Source organism: Herpailurus yagouaroundi, unplaced genomic scaffold (assembly GCF_014898765.1).
Source record: "Herpailurus yagouaroundi ecotype Mexico unplaced genomic scaffold, PumYag 180, whole genome shotgun sequence".
Lineage (NCBI taxonomy): Eukaryota > Metazoa > Chordata > Mammalia > Carnivora > Felidae > Herpailurus > Herpailurus yagouaroundi.
In genome coordinates, this window is record NW_024412411.1 from 2005945 (window position 1) to 2022301 (window position 16357).

General features: G+C 49.7%; 1 protein-coding gene across 1 annotated transcript; it reads right to left on the reverse strand.

Moving 5' to 3' along the window:
• Positions 1–80: 80 nt before the first annotated feature.
• PHOX2A (paired like homeobox 2A) lies at positions 81–4700 on the reverse strand. The gene is made up of 3 exons (XM_040489231.1): positions 4326–4700; positions 1971–2158; positions 81–1057 (listed from the first exon to the last, which is right to left on the reverse strand). The coding sequence occupies exons 1-3, from the start codon at positions 4540–4542 to the stop codon at positions 608–610; spliced, it is 855 nt and encodes a 284-aa protein (XP_040345165.1). The 5' UTR covers positions 4543–4700; the 3' UTR covers positions 81–607.
• Positions 4701–16357: the final 11657 nt, after the last annotated feature.

Below are 16357 nucleotides of genomic sequence, written 5' to 3' on the forward strand. Positions count from 1 at the left end.
TTTCAAAGGAAAAGAACAACAACAACCAAAAAAAAAAAAAAAAATCAGGAAAGAGGTAACCCCTCTGTCCCGATGCCCTGGCAGCCAGCCCCTCTGCTCTGAACCGGCCTAACCTCTGCGCCAGACCGGCTGGGAATGGGAGGGGACAAATTGGCAGTGGGACCCTTCAGGCGGCTCATTATCCCAACGACGACCAGAACGGGTGGGGTCAGTGTGGGCTGGCCCAGGGGCTAGGGCAGCAGGCTGGTGGCTAAGTGACCCAGCCAGCTGCAGAGCTAGGCTGTTACTGAACTTGAGGACCCTCACATTCCAGCGCTGTTATTTCATCCCGGTTCCAAAGAAAACCAAGCTGGAAGTGGGGAGGGGAGGGGGGGACGGCCCCAGTGAAAAGTACCCCGCTCTGCTGGGTAGGGTAGGTGAGGAGGAGAGTGTCTCTGACTTGATCTCTCTCCAAAGCTGGGGAGGGCACACCTACGGGTCAGACATGGTAGGGGTAGGGACGGATGGGCACTTCAGGCGGGCGCCCGAATGGGGAGGGACTCTGTCAGGTCCTGGAGGGGCAAGGACGTCTCTGGGGGGCAGGCCCGGAGCCTCCAGAGTCCGGCGGCTAGAAGAGATTGGTCTTCAGGGCCGGCCCAGGCTTCCGGTGGAAGGAGGACAGAACCCCCGAGAAGGGCCCCGGCCCGGGTTCCGCCGGCTGCCAGGCCTTAAGCAGCTCCGCCGCGCCCGCGCCCGGCCCGCCGCCCCCGCCGCCCGCCACGCCGGCCCACAAGGGGCCCTTGAGCGGCTGTGGCCCGGGGCCAGGGCCGGGCCCGGAGCCCAGGGCGGCAGGCAGCGGGCTGGGGCTCAGACGCGGGCTGGCCAGGCCGGGGGCGGGCGGCGGCGGCAGCGACGCGGTGCTGTCGGGCGTAGGGCTGCACGTGGACTCCTTGGAGTCGTCGTCCTCGGACGAGCAGCGCGCCTCGCCCTTTTTGGCGCCCGCCGCGCCCGCCGCACCCTTGGCGCTGGCGGCACGCTCCTGTTTGCGGAACTTGGCCCGGCGGTTCTGGAACCAGACCTGCGGGCACAGGGGCCGGTCAGGCCGAGGCCGCAAGGCGCGGGTGAGCCCTCAGTCCAGAAGGGACCGGATCAGGATTATTGCCAGCTTTCTGAGCGTTGGCCCCTCAGCCCTCCACTTGACCCGTTGCCCTCCTCACCTCTCTGTTCACCTCTTCTCCTCCACTTGCCCTTTCCTTCCAGGTCTTCCCCCTTGGGATCTGCTCACCCGCGGACCCAGTGTTCTTGGTCTCGGGGACTCCGCCTTCGCTCCCCTCATCACCCAAAGCCCTGCCCCGAAGTCCTTCCTACACGAAGCTCCAGGAATTTCCACCTGGGGTGTCCAACGGCGGTTGAGAACGGGTTGGGGCACAGGGGAAACCTTTTGTTCAGGGTCTCCAGTAAGGGCGGACCAGCTCAACCTCTGTACTGGATTTCTGAGATAGACAACAGAATCTACCCTGGCCTGGCTCTCCTGGGCCCTGTGCCTGCCCAGAGCCCGGGATTTCCCAGCTCGGGGATTTCACAGCTGCAAACCTGGGGAGGGGACATGGAGGCGCTCACTGGCTTTCCCGTATTCGTCTGCCTCACTTGGCACTGAAGCCTCCCCGGGCTCCCGCTCTACTCACTCGGCCTCCTTCCAGGATTCCGCACGCCTGTCCCTGCTAGGGAGACTGAGGGGGAAATCTGGGGGGCTGAACACGTCAGATCTCCCTAGGGCCTCAGGTCTGCCGAGTCCTGGCCCCCTCGCCTACCGCAGCTGCCCATCCTCTCCTTCCCAACCACCCCCAGACCGCGCCCTAGCTCCTGGTCCCAGCTCTCCGCCCCCAGGCTGCACCTGCCTGCCACTCTGTCCCGTGGCCCCCAGGTGTCGGGCACTGACTTCCCACCCCCTGACACGCGCACACTCCCGTTTACACACGCAAAACACGCACCTGCACGCGAGCCTCCGTGAGGTCGATCTTGAGCGCCAGCTCCTCGCGCGTGTAAATGTCGGGGTAGTGAGTTTCTGCGAAGACGCGCTCCAGCTCTTTGAGCTGCGCGCTCGTGAACGTGGTGCGGATGCGCCGCTGCTTGCGCTTCTCATGCAGGCCCGACGGCTCCGGGAAGAACTTGTAGGGCACTAGGGGTGTGTGCAGGAAGCGGGAGCAAAGAGGGTGAAGGTGTGAGGGGCAGAGCTCAGCCGGCTGTGTCCTGCCCCTGAGATCGCTCGCGGTCCCTGCCCCTTCCCTGGCCCCTCGGCTTCCTCCTTTCAGTCTCCAATTGAGCGTCTTCCCTACCGTTCAGTGGAGCTGGCAGGAATGAAGGCGGACAGGGCGCAGGTAGACATGGGGCCCAAGAGCAGAGGAGAAGGAACCGGGATCTGATCCTCAGGTCAAGACCGCTGACCTGTCCTCACCCACCGCCTTGTTCCCTAACCTCCCTCCAGTCCACTTGACCCTCCGACCTCCGCTTGGGTGTTTCTGCCTTGGTCAGTCTGCCCGTTTGGTTTCAGGCTGTGCCATGTCCACCTTAACCTTGGCTGTCACGTCTTATCAGTATCATGAGTCTTCCCATACCAGTTCTGGACCTGGCTGGGCGACTGAGACTCCCTGGCCTGGGTCTACTTTCAGCCCTGCCTGTGTACTTTCTGCCATGTAGGGACTTGGCCCCCTCTACCCTGCCATTTCTCTTCTCCTAGGCTTCATCTTCTCAGCCCCCTCTCATGCCTCATTTTCCTCCAGATGTTGGTCCCCCTCTCCTCTTCCTCATCTCTCTCCATCCGCATCTCTCTTCAGCTTTCCCCTTCTGAACCATTCTTCTCTTTGTGGCCATTGAGAAGAGTCCATATTTCTCCCCACCCAGGTTCCTTCACCTTCTTCTTGCCCTTCTCATTCCTCCCAGGCACCTCTGTGTCCCAACTCCCCCACAGCCAGCCCTACCCCCCTCCCTCATTCTCTTCCCATCCTTGTCTCCCATTTACCCCATCCCAATCCCCATTGCCCCACAGCCAGTGTTGCTGACACTGTCTCCTCATCCCTGTCTCCAAGCCCTGCTTAGGTGTCCATATCCTTTAGGGGTCCCTAATATCCTTCATCTTTGTCCTATGTCCCTAGTTCTCTATCTCCCCCTAATCCTTGTCTCTAACACCCCATTCCTATCCCATCTTCCTCATCTCTGTTGCCAGTCTTCCTTGGTTCCCATCTCCCATAATTCCTGTCCCCATCACCTAGTTCTTATCTCTATCTCCCCAGCCCTGGGTCCCCATTTCTCCCATGGTCCCCAATCTTCCCATCTTTGCTCACACTTCTCTGTATCTGTCCTCATCTCCCCATCTCAGAACTCCATCTCTCTGGGGCCCATATCCCCATTTCCTGACTGTATCTCCCCAATCCCCATCCTCATCTGGCCCAGACTACCCAATCTCCCCATCTTTGTTCCAGTGTTTGCCTCCATCTTGCTGGTTTTCATTTCTCCAAATCTAGGTTCCTATCGCACCATCCCTCCCCACCCTTCAGGCCCCAATCTTCTACTTGGGTCCCAGTGGTGTTCCCAGGAAGGAAGGAGATAAGGACATTGGGTGGGGCAGCTTGGACTCTAACCATGAGATGGGGATGGCTGAGAGGCTCCATGAGGTTGAGGGTTCAGATGGGGACTTGAATCAAGAGGCTTGGAAGTGGTGGGGGCTGCCTCTGGGTTCTGCAGGACTCTAGCTGGGAGAGGCCCCAGGGAGAACGAAAGTGGCTTAACTCTTTTCTTCCGGCAACAGAACAGGATTCAGTGGTGCAAGAGGGTCAGGGCACAGGCAGGATGGGTTCAAAACCAAGCAGGAGGGGCTTGATGATGCTGGGGCTCTAGGAAGGTTTCCATGTGGGCAGCTCAGTTGCTGCAGGAGCCCTTGCTGGGGGTCAGACATAAGTGGGGTGGGGATAAGGATGGGATCTGATTGGATTGAGCCGGGAGCATCTTCTAAGGATACGGGGATGGAGAGGTTTGGTGGTAAGTCTTTGCAGGTGGGGACAACTGGACCTGGTGAGGGGTCTGGGGCTGCACCAGGGATCTATTTCCCTGACCTAAAGAGCACAGGATAGGGATCTGGCAGTGAGAAAGAGGAAGGGGAAGGATGAGAGGGTGGGGCTCAACTCTGTCTAGGGGAACCCCATCTTACAGGGAGGCTGGGGTTCCCGCGGGGTGTTGGAGGACAAGGATGGTGGCAGCTGTGGGGGACAGTCGCAGTCACCTGCCACATAGACCAGGGGCTGGGGTTTCCGCAGGATTTGGAGGGAGGGTTGGGCCGGGGCTGGGCTCACCTGCCGAGTAGGGCGCGGGCTGGTGGTCGCGTAGAGCGCCAAGCGCGCAGTTGGAAGAGCCGAGCGCGGGGCAGGGCGGACCAGCCGCAGGGAAGGCGGGTCGCAGGGGGCTGTACTGGAAGCCGCCGGGCTGGCTGCAGGCGCCGAAATCGCCGTAGGCGGACGCCTCCATGGCCGCCACGCACGAGTCGTACGAATTGAGGTAGGAGTAGTCCATCGGCCCGGGGTTCGGGGTCGGGGGCCGGACCGGGCCGGGTCGGGTTGGGGTTGGGGTCCGGGTCCCGGGCCGGGTGCGGGTCGGGATAAGGGTTCGAGCGCCTGGCGCCGAGGACCCGAGGCCGGCTCTGAGCGCCCGCGAGTCCGCCCGCCCCGTCGCGGCCACCCTCCGCCCGGGTGCAATGCAAGTGCAGCCAGACCGGGCCCGCGCGCCTTTTAATGCTCAGGACCCCGCGGAGGGGGCGGGGCGGGGCGAGCTCTGTGGGGCGGGGCCTGGGCCTCCCAGGCCCCACCCCCAGCCACACCAGACCCCCACCCCAAAGGGTCCCCGCCACCCTCCTTGGGCTCCCGAGGTGCAGGGAGGGGTGGCGCGGGGACCGATCCCTAGAGTCCCCATCGAGCCCCAATCTGGACCAGACCTTCGCTCGCTACGCATAGTGCCAGGCTGGAGGGTCTCAACCCCTTTCCTCGGCCTCCCCACCTGCGGCCCAGCAGAAGGGAGGGGAAATAGGCCTGGCGGCGCTCATGTGAAGAAGTTAATTTAATTCGTCCCGATAACCGAGTTATTCTGATCCAGCCCCTCGGCCCCGCCCCCAGCGAGGTCCCCATCCCGGCGGGGACCACGGAGGCAGCCCAGGAGGGGGATGGAGACACGGACAAGGAAGAGACGGAGCCTGGAATAGGGACGTGGATGAAGAGAGGACCCAGGGAGAGAAAGGGACAGAAACGTGATGGAGAAAGGGACAAGAGCGATACAAGTACACAGATGGAGACAAGGATGAGACATGGACCAGAGAGAGATTGGAGATGGGGCCAAGGAGGTGCACAGGGGCAGAGATGGAGACAGAGCTGAAGTGCATACAAGAGAAAAGCAGGGATGGAGATGTGGATGAGGCAGAAACAGAACAGACAAAGATAAGAAAGAGACAGAGAGGGAATGGAGAAAGAGAATGAGGAGACAGAGAAGGCACCCGCATGAGATGTGGACGGAATCAGGGATTGAGATGGAGATCAGGAGAGAGAGGAGACAAAACAGGGCAGGGACAGTGAAACACACACACGGAGGGATAGTCTCAGAGAGACAAGGCCAGAGACAGGGAGAGGAGGAACAGAGGCTGAGAGAAAGAGCCTTTGGAGAGCTGAGACCCACAGCGGGATCACCCAGGGGGTGGTAGAATTCCGGTGGAGGGGCCACGGGAGGCTGCTGAGGGGGAGGGTTGCTGCAGCCGATAGCCCTCTATCCTGATTTGGCCACAAAACCGTGCCCTGTACCTTCAGGCCAGCCTGCCTCTCCCCTCCTCTAGTTCCCCAGCTCAGTCTTCCCTGTGTGCCTCCACACAGTGTGACTCACTGGTCCTCAGCACCTTCCGCACAGACTGTGTTTGCGATGAATGTCAGGATCAGGAGTAACTGAGTGACCCCCACACTTTCCCTAAGCCTCTTAAACCCCCCCCCCCCTTTTCTTCACCAGGAAAACCACTTAGACTCTTTCTGGAGCTGGTCACAGACCTAGCCCTCAGCAGATTTAGACACAGACCTTCACACTGTGGGAAAACCAACACAGACTCCCTTCTAGAACAGAAGAGAAAAGCTTTTTGCCTTGGCAGCTTACCTGAGGTGGATTGGACAGCCTCCTCACCCAGCCCTCAGCCTCCTCCACCCAAATCTTGGTAGCCTCCTCCACCCAAATCAGTCCTCCACAGATGGGGGACTGAAGACCCAGAAGAAGGCCAGGGGAGGGTGGCACCTTATTACCAAAGTCCTTGCAGGATGAGAGAAGGACTCTGGGAATATCTTCTCCCAATTTACCAACTTAGTGGGGAACGTGACTACCCTCAGGTCACCCACTTCCCTGGCCACCAGTTCTTTGCTTCACACAAGGACCACCTATCTCCAATTTTTGTAACTGCTCCATGCCACAGGGTTTTTTTTTTTTTAAGTGTTTTGTCTAATTACTTTTTAGATATAAACTTCTAAAACTGGCAGCAAAATTGCTTCAAAAGTCCTCCCCACTGGTGTGTGAAGCGTACTGCTCACCTGTGACATCCTCCACAGGAAGCCCAAGGGATCTCAGAATTGAGAAATCAGAGGTGCTCTCCTTAGACCTATTATGGCTCTCCATTGCCCTCATGATCAAATCCAAGCCCTCATTCTGGTCACAGTGTCCTCTGTACCAGTGCTCCAGTCTACCTCTACCTCTACCTCGCCTTGGCTTTCTTTGAAGCCCTCACACACTGATCTTTTAGTTCATACTGTTCTCTCTAGCTGGAATGTTCATTCCACTACCCCCTCCCCCATCCAACTCCCCCTTACCTCCCCAAAACACCCAAACCTGGTGGGTTCTTGTTTATCCATCTGGTCTCAACTTGGACATTATTGTTTCCTGGAAGCCCTCTGTGATACTCCTAGACTATGTTGAGTGTCCCATAGTACCTCCCTCTCTTTTGGTTACTCATGTCACCAATATTCACAATAAAGTGCAACGTCTCAGGACAGAACTGTTACCTCCCAGTTCTACCACTGTCGAGCTCATCATTCTGTACATCACAGGTCTTCTTATGTCTGCCTGTTGAGTTAATGAAAGCTAAGCTGGAATCTTTGTGTTGGGGAATCCTGCCCTTATTTCTGGGGAAGGAATCCTCATCCCCTGATTCTTACTCTCCACTCACTGGAAAGGGATCATCCTCCCCTTTTCATACCCTCATTCCGCAGGGACAGGAAACTTCCTTCTGCTGAACCACCCTTCTGCCTGCAAGAAAGTTCTCCCTCATCTGAGGAATTTGCAGGGGGCCTGATCCCTTCTCCAATGACAAAGCTGAAGCAAAGGAACAATTGAAGCTTGTAGGCAGGGACAAATAGAGATCTGAGGAGAGGCAAAGAGCTTCTGGTTCCAGTTTTCTCAGAGACCATGATCCATCCCTATCATTTCTACAGCTTGGGTTTGGTCATTGAGCCAATAAAGTCTCCTCTCTGTCTACACCTACTTTAAGTTGGGCTTCTGATACCTGCAGTCAAAAGTTCTGACCAATATAATCTCTGAGTGCTTGACACCTTTATAGGTAATCAAATATCGCAGTGGTGATTAGAAATTTTATTGTAATGTGCATGTTGCACAGTTAGCAGGGCAGAAGCTGACCTTCCCATGACTCAGGGCTGTGGACTTGGAGGTTCTTTTCTCAGCAGGCAGCCATTTGCATCCTGCTGATTGGCAAAGAAACAGACATAGCCTCCCCCCCCACCCCCAAATGCTTTGAATCCTGTCGACTACTGGGTTCAGGTCTTCCAGATGGTGGAAATAAGGGGACTTTGGAGGCTAGGCTGCGTGGTGTGGTGGTGGTGGTGGTGGTGGTGTGTAAGTGATATGGGGGCAGGAAAGGGGGCTTCCTGAGAACTCTTCATAAAAGAAGAAAGAAACAGAGTGGGCTGGACTCTGCAAAGACCTCACGCTCAAGAGGCTAGTGGTTGAGAGCTGATGTGGGGAGCTTGTCCTGACTAAAACTCCCTCCCACATATGCATGCATTCCTGGGGGAATAAAAAAAATGCTCTAGCACAAAATAGTGTTGCAGCAGTCTTGCTGTGATGCCTTCTTGCTGAGCATAATGTCTTCACTTCCATGAGTAATGACAGATTCTGGAGCCTGATAGCTGGTTTTAGCTCTGCCACTTACAAGCTTATGACTTAAGGTAAGTCATTCAACCTCTCTATACCTCAGTTTTCTCACCTGTAAACTGGTTGATTTTTTTTTAATATGAAATTTATTGTCAAATTGATTTCCATACAACACCCAGTGCTCATCCCAACAGGTGCCCTCCTCAATTCCCATCAGCCACTTTCCCCTCCCTCCCACCCCCATCAACCCTCAGTTTATTCTGTTTTTAACAGTCTCTTATGGTTTGCCTCCCTCCCTAACTTTTTTTTCCCTTCCCTTCCCCCATGGTCTTCTGTTAAGTTTCTCAGGATCCACATAAGAGTGAAAACATATGGTATCTGTCTTTCTCTGCCTGACTTATCTCACTTAGCATAACACTCTCCAGTTCCATCCACGTTGCTACAAAAGGCCATATTTCATTCTCATTGCCACGTAGTATTCCATTGTGTATATAAACCACAATTTCTTCATGCATTCATCAGTTGATGGACATTTAGGCTCTTTCCATAATTTGGCTATTGTTGAAAGTGCTGCTGTAAACATTGGGGTACAAGTGCCCCTCTGCATCATCACTCCTCTATCCCTGGGGTAAATTCCTAGCAGTGCTATTGCTGGGTCATAAGGTAGATCTATTTTTAATTTTTTGAGGAACCTCCACACTGTTTTCCAGAGTGGCTGCATAAACTGGTTGATTTTAATGATTAGGTGAATTAAAATATATAAGATGTTTGAATAGTACCTAGCACATAGTAAACATTAAGTAAGTTAGCTACCACCACCGCTGCTGTTGCCACCACCACTGTCCATATGCACACTTCCTTCTCCCTCTCACCAACTGATTCAGCCCTGCGTGACTCAGAGACCCAGACCACACTCTGGTCAGGCTTCTCTGGCTTGTTACACCTCATACCTGGGTATATAATCTGGACAAAAACTCCTATCATTGCACCATAGCATCACCTCTATCCTTAAGATTTCAGAAGAAATCAGGGCTCAGCAGTTACCCAAACTGACCTCTTAATTTTTACAGAAGAAGAGACAGAGGTCCAAGGAGTGGTCTTGTAGAGTCACTTCCACACAGTGAAGTGTCTCAGGATGGCAGGAGTCCCCCACAGAGGGAGCAGCATGAAAAAGGAATGTAGGGAGAGACTGTTTTTCTTCTGCTCTGACAACTAACTTACTCTGTGACCCTGGATAGTGGAAGAGCCCTGAAAATGGATGAGGAAGGACCCATGTTCTGGATAACTTTTTTTTGCCTGTGGTCACTTGGAGAATGATAGCCTGGGAATTCCCAGGTACCACCACCTTATTCCAACTTCTATGAGTAGCCTCTGAGGTCAGGCTTGCCTAGGCTCAGAATGTGGCTGCCAAGCTGACTTATTAATCCAGGGTACCCCTCGCCAGTCCTTCTCTCCTATGGAAAGAACATGGAGCAGTGGCTCTTCCCTACCATGGAAATTTATCTTCTTGCCCTCTGAAGCAACGTCCTCAGTGTCATCATTGTCCAATCATGACTGGAAGCAAAGCTTGATCAGACATCCATGTCTAACTTCTAAAAAGGAAAAGAGTTTATCTATCAGTGAAAAGTTAACACACTGTCAGGTCCTGCATGAGGACCCTAGAACTCCTCCCCACCCATTTATCTATGAAGCATCCTTTGGAAGTGACAGAAATCCAACTTGAAGTAGATTAAACATAAAGAAGAATGTATTGGATAACAAAATCCACAAGCATCCTTTTTCCAAATCCCTATTCTCTCCTGCTGTGACTCTCTGCTCCAGGGAGTGTTGGAAGCAAACACACTGTGTATCCTCCCAACATGTCTATTAGAACCTATAGTCTCTTGTTCATCTATTAAGGGGACAACCTTGTTGACCATTCTTTTCTTCCCACTAGTACCTTAGGCTACCCAGCATACTACCAATTTCTACTTTTTTGTTTTGTTTTTTAATTTTAATGTTTATTTATTTTTGAGAGAGAGAGAGAGAGAAAGACAAAGCATGAGTGGGGGAGGGACAGAGAGAGAGGAAGACACAGAATCTGAAGCAGGCTCCAGGCTCCAAGCTGTCAGCACAGAGCCCAACGCGGGGCTCGAACTCACAGAGTGCAAGATCATGACCTGAGTCGAAGTCAGACACTCAACCGACTGAGCCACCCAGGCACCCCACCTATTTAGCTTTTAGCATTAGTTTTTAGCTTCTAGCATTAGGCCTCTTCTTTCCAGGGCCCCAAATGTTCAACCATCAAGGATCTCTGAAGAATGAGGAAAGATCTTAACCCAATTCTACAAATATTTTTAGGGTCTGATCCATGATAGCATTTCATGGGGTACTAGACACATGGAAATAAATTAACCCTGGATGCTTTCTTTAAGAATCTCCTAGTCTGATGGGGTACATGGGTTCTTATCTATGGGGAAGTTCTCCTTAGAATGTTTTAGTTGTCTGGACAAGAGAATCGTACATAGATGGTGAGGTGAGTGGACTTTTAAAAAAGGAAGAAGGGGCTCCTGGGTGGCTCAGTCAGTTGAGCAACTGACTCTTGGTTTCAGCTCAGATCATGATCTCATGGTTTGTGGGTTTGAGCCCTACGTTAGTCTCTGTGCTAACAGCATGGAGCCTGCTTGGGACTCTCTCTCTCCCTCTCTGCCAATCTCTCTCTCTCTCAAAAATAAACATTTAAAAAGGGAGGAAGAAAAAAAGGTGATCCTAACAACTATGCCTTATATTGACAAGCTTATCCAAGTTTTTGTGCATGGGAAGGAAATGGCATAAGGACTGCCATAGTGGACATCTATGGTGTGGTCATCCCAGCACAACTCCTCTCTTGGGAACTGTCTCCTCCATCCACATGGCTACCTAGGGAATCATTGCTCTTATACAATCCTACCCTCAGCCATAATTGGTCCAGGTGTGGATACTTGTCCAAAGATGGGTCAATAAACCCTTTCCCATCATTTCTTCTTTTTGTTTTTTAAATTTTATTTTATTTTGGAGAGAGACAGAGACAGCACAAGTGGGGGAGGGGCAGAGAGCAAGGAGACAGAGAATCCCAAGCAGGCTCCCTGCTGTTAGTGCAGAGCCTGATGCAGGGTTCAAACTCATGAACCATGAGATCATGACCCGAGCCAAAACAAAGAGTCAGACACTTAACCAACCAAGCCACCCATGTGCTCCTCATCATTTCTTCTTAATTGAATTGAGAAACAAGACCTTCTCTTTTGGATGGCAAAAGCTGTAAATATAAATCTCAGGAAATGTTTGCAGCCATTTTCCCTATAACAAAGAGAAAGAATATGATCTGTAGTGAAGAAAGAATAAATAAGAAGTTGAGGCAAAAGATATAGAGACTTAGAATTTAGGAGCCTCGTTCCAGTTATTCCTGAGACATCTTTACTCTTTTTGCAAATTAGTTGTTCAGCCCTCCACTGAATTTTGTTATCCAGTACATGCTTCTTTTTTTTTTTTAATTTATTTATTTATTTTGAGAGAGAGAGTGAGCACAAGTGGGGAAGGGGAAGAGAGAGAGGGAGAGAGAATCCCAAGCAGGCTTCATACTGTCAGTGCATAGCCTGATACAGGCTTGATGTCACAACCATGGGCGATCATGACCTGAGCCGAAATCAACAGACACTCAACCAACTGAGCTACCTAGGCGCCCCCCACCCAACACATTCTTCTTTATATTTAATCTAGTTCAAGTTGAATTAAGCACATAGTGATGCAAAGAGCAGACCCTAAAATATGGAACTGGCCCTGTTGATATCAGGTGAAATGTAGTCAGAATCTCTCCATCCTGAGCCTAGAAATGAGATGACCTTGTTAGGTGATAATAAAGTAGCTGGAAAAACTACTGCATGTTGTCTCTCAGAACTTGACCTCAGTTTTCCCCCTTGCCCTGAGGTTTCAATTTCAGAGGATTAAGTAGAAAAATGGTAAAATGTTGGTGTATACTGTCTACATTTGCAACCTCAGGAAGGTGGGTCAAGAGGGTACAAGCAGATGAGGAACAGCATGACAATTTGTAACTTTGGTGAGGATATGTCTGTTTGTGGGCAGCAATCTAAGGCTGCAACAAGAGTATAATCATGTGATTGGCAGATTGTTCATAGTCAGGTTTTCTGCTACATCCTAAAGTGAATGAATGTATTGATTAGGAAATAACAAATGTGTAACAGGTGAAATGGAGATAATTGGGAAAATCCAGAGGAATCAGAAAAGTGTGATTCTCCCAGTCCTTCTTGGCACTCTGGCCTGACAGCAGGAAAGAGTTCACATTCATTATTCTTTTTTTGTTATCTAGCATCTGAAACCACTTTCTAAGTTAGGGGAATTCCCCACCTAACAGATGTCAGATACTTGCTTTCTAAACTTCCCTTACAACCAAGATGCAGACACTTGACCTAGTCTCAGCCAATCATGTACACTCATCACAGACTAAGTTAAGGAATCTGTAGTAGTGAGGACACAGGGACCATAAGAATCCTCTACAGGGGCAAGGGATTGTGACAAGGTCTAGTTCTAGGTGCAGGAGGGCCCCTACAGAGCTTGTTCTTGGCAGCATTGAGGGTTTGGCACCAACCACATCAGCTGTGCAAGGGACAGTGGTGGCAGGGCTGTCTTCATGGAGAAAACAATGCAGCTTAATTTAGGGCAGTATTTCTAGATCTATGGTTCTGTATTTAGTCCTCCAGGCATTCCAGTAATTCTTTAATATATCTATTTTATAAATGTAATATACTAATATATATATTTTTTGCTTAAATAAGATGGAGTTCATTTCTGTTGCTTGTAACTAATGACTCTGACTGATACAGAAATTGGTACTAGACTGGCTGAGGGCATCAGGGTCTCAGAACTATTGGAATCTTGGAATAATTTTGATGCCTGGTTGTGACCAAAGGCAGTGAAAATCCAGAGATAGAGTGTCATTCAACGGCAAAAATAGTTCATCAATGTATTATGAGTGGCCACCTGGAATGAAGTGGCCATAAAGAGCATAAAGGGGGGCTGTTAGGGATCAGTATAAAGGGAATGAGGAATTGAAGGATTGTGAGGAAGTTTGCTCCTATGTGAGAGAATGGCTTGAAAGAAGTGATGCAGACAGCATGGTGGTGATGAAAGGATCTGGATGGCTACAAAAGCCATGAGCCCTCTATGAGTTAGGGTTAGGTTGGGTGCACATAAGAAAAAATCCAAAATAACAATACTGTAAAAAAAAAAAGTAATAGATTATCTCTTCCTCACTTAAGGTAAGTCTGTAAGTAAGGAGTCCAGTGCTTGTGTGGCTGCTTCATGGGCATCAAGGACTCCTATTCCTTCCTTCTTTCTGTTTCCTAGAGTGTGGTTTCTAACTTCATGTTTACTTCATGTCCTAGAGTTCCATTCTAGGCATCAAGAATGAGGAAGAAGGAAAAGAAAAAGTGCATCACTCAGTGAGACATCTCCCTATAAGGAACCTTCCGGAAGTTCCATACAACACATCTACTTGTTTCTTTTTTTGTCTGAACTTATATAGTCACATAAAACTTAATGGGGGACTAGGAAAGGCAAGATTTTAACTGAGCATATTAGTATTCCCCAGCCCAAAATAGAGTCTGCGTTGCTGAGGAATAAGGAGAGAATGGATATTATCCATTGCTGCATAACAAATAACCCCCAAACTTATTAGCTTAAAGCAATACACATTTATTATCTCATAATTTCTGTGGATCAGGAATCTGGATGTGGCTTACCTGGGTCTTCTGCTTCAGGGCCTTTCACAAGATGGCAGTCAATGTGCCAAGTCTGTAGTCTCAAATTAAGCCCTGACTTAGGAAAGATTGCTTCCTAAGTTCACTCACATGGTTGTTGCCAGGACTCTATTCACCCAGGGCTGTTGGACTGAGGGCTCAGTCCTTACCAGATGTTAGCCAGAGGTTGCCCTTAGTTCCTTGCCTCTCCATCAGGGCAAGCACATAAGGAGAGCCAGAGAAAATGGGTAGATCTTATCTAATAACAATGAGCCCTTTATATTTGGGTCAGAAGGTCAGAAACAGTGAAGTCAGAGAGATTTGAAGCATCACTCAACAGGAGGAAGATTCTTTATCGTCAAATGGAGGAGCCACATGGTAAAGAATGTGGGTGACTTCTAGGAGCTGAGAGTGACTTCCAGCTGAAAGTCAATAAGAAAAGAGGACCTCAGTCCTACAAGGAATTGAATTCTGCTAAGAACCTGAATTAACTTGGGAGTGGATTCTTCCTCAGAGCCCCCAGAAAGGAATGCATCCTGGCTGATAACTCTGAGATCCTTAGCAGGTGAGTACTGTGCCCAACTCTGACTTACAGAATTGTGAGCTAATGACTGAATGTTATTTTAAGCTAAGCTTTAGATTATTTGTTACACAGTAACATAAAACTAATCTAATATGCAGTTTGCTTAGCCATTCTCTTTTGATGGACATATGGACTATTTCTAATCTTGTCTTAGTATGAGTAGTGATGCTATGAGCATTTATGTACAAGTTTTTTTGGTGGATATATGTTTTCATTTCTGTTGAAATGGAATTGTTGGGTCATAGAGTAGATGTATGCTTAGTTTTATAAGAAACTACAAGAACTTTTCCTAAAGTAGTTGTTCCATTTTATACTCCCACCAATATGTATGTGAATTCTGGTTGCTCCACAACCTTTTTCATTGTCAAGTAGTCTTTTTTTTTTTTTTAATGTTTATTTATTTTTGAGAGAGAGAGAGACAGCAAGTGCACATGAGCAGGAAGGGGCAGAGAGAGAGGGGCAAAGGATCTGAAGTGGGCTCCACGCTGACAGCTGAGAACCTGATAAGGGGCTCAAACTCTTGAACTGTGAGATCATGGCCTGAGCCAAAGTTGGATGCTCAACTGACTGAGCGACCCAGTCACCCCACAAATAGTCTTTTAAATTTTATCCATCCTTGTGGGTGTACAGTGGACTTTATTGCTTTTTTTTTTTTTTGAGTTGGTTGACTGAAACCTGGATTCATTGATGAAGTTAAATGAAATTGAGATGCCAAGAATCCTTTGTTATAATGTAGAAGAAAGAATCCAAACACTTAGGGAGATGGGAATGTTGGTTTATAAATCTTTCCTTCTAGGAAAGCGTGATTCATCCACAACCAATTCCAACCCCTGAGAGGGTCCAGATGACATTCTCTTCACTAAGGCACTGAGAAACATATTTGTGAGAAAGTAATAACATCTTTGGAAAATGCATAGTAACTGTTTTCTGTAGGCCAGGGATGTTGGGGGAAGACACTGCAGATGGGACTAAAGAATATGGGCATTTCACTAAGGTGTTAACTGATTCATAAAACCAAGAATCCTTTGGAACCTGTGAACAGAAGGCCAACTTAAGATAAAGAGTTATGGTCTCCCACCCAATTTTCAGGCCTGGATTAGTTCCTTGAATGAAGTGAAGACAAGTACACTTAAGGAAGTTGTATAAAGATCTGTCTATATATTCCTTATAGGCTTCCCCAGTGGGACTTCTAGTCATTTCTCAGGATAACTTATGAGTTGAATTGCATCCTCCAAAAAGATATGTTGAAGTCCTTGCCCTAAATACCTGTGGAATAGGTGGCCTTATTTGGAAATGGGTTCTTTGCAGATGTAATCAAGTTAAGGTGAGGTCATACTAGATTAGTGTGGGCCCTAATCCAATGACTGATGTCCTTATAAAAAGACATTTGGACATACAGACACACAGAAAGAACACTGTGAGGATGGAGGCAGAGGCTGGAGAGATGCATCTACAAGCCAAGAATTGCTGGAAACCAGGAGAAGTTAGGAGAGAGGCATGTAATGGATTCTCCCTCAGAGTCTCCAGAGGGAACCAACTCTGCCAACACCTTTGAACTTCTGTCCTCCAGAACTGTGAGAGAATAAATCTCTGTTGTTTTAAGTCACCCAGTCTGTAGTACTTTGTTATGGCATCCCTAGGAAACTAAGAGTAACTGTGCCCTTAGGTATTGTTGACACGGGCTCTAATGCAAATTGGAGCTGTAGTTGGCACAGTGATCTACCACTCAAGAGTGGAGGCTTATGGAGTCAAGTGATAGATTGACTTTTGATTGTCATCTACCTCACTGTCAGTCTAGTCCTTAAACCCATTTTTAAACCCATGATTTTTCCAACTCCAGAGTGTATAGTTG

Bases quoted from the DNA above. Each gene is read 5' to 3' on its own strand.
- PHOX2A (XM_040489231.1), bottom strand. From the start codon at position 4,542: ATGGACTACTCCTACCTCAATTCGTACGACTCGTGCGTGGCGGCCATG. The intron at 2,159-4,325 runs GTGAGCCCAGCC...ACACACCCCTAG, and splicing joins GCCCGCGCCCTACTCGGCAG to TGCCCTACAAGTTCTTCCCG. The intron at 1,058-1,970 runs GTGCGTGTTTTG...CTGTGCCCGCAG, and splicing joins TCACGGAGGCTCGCGTGCAG to GTCTGGTTCCAGAACCGCCG.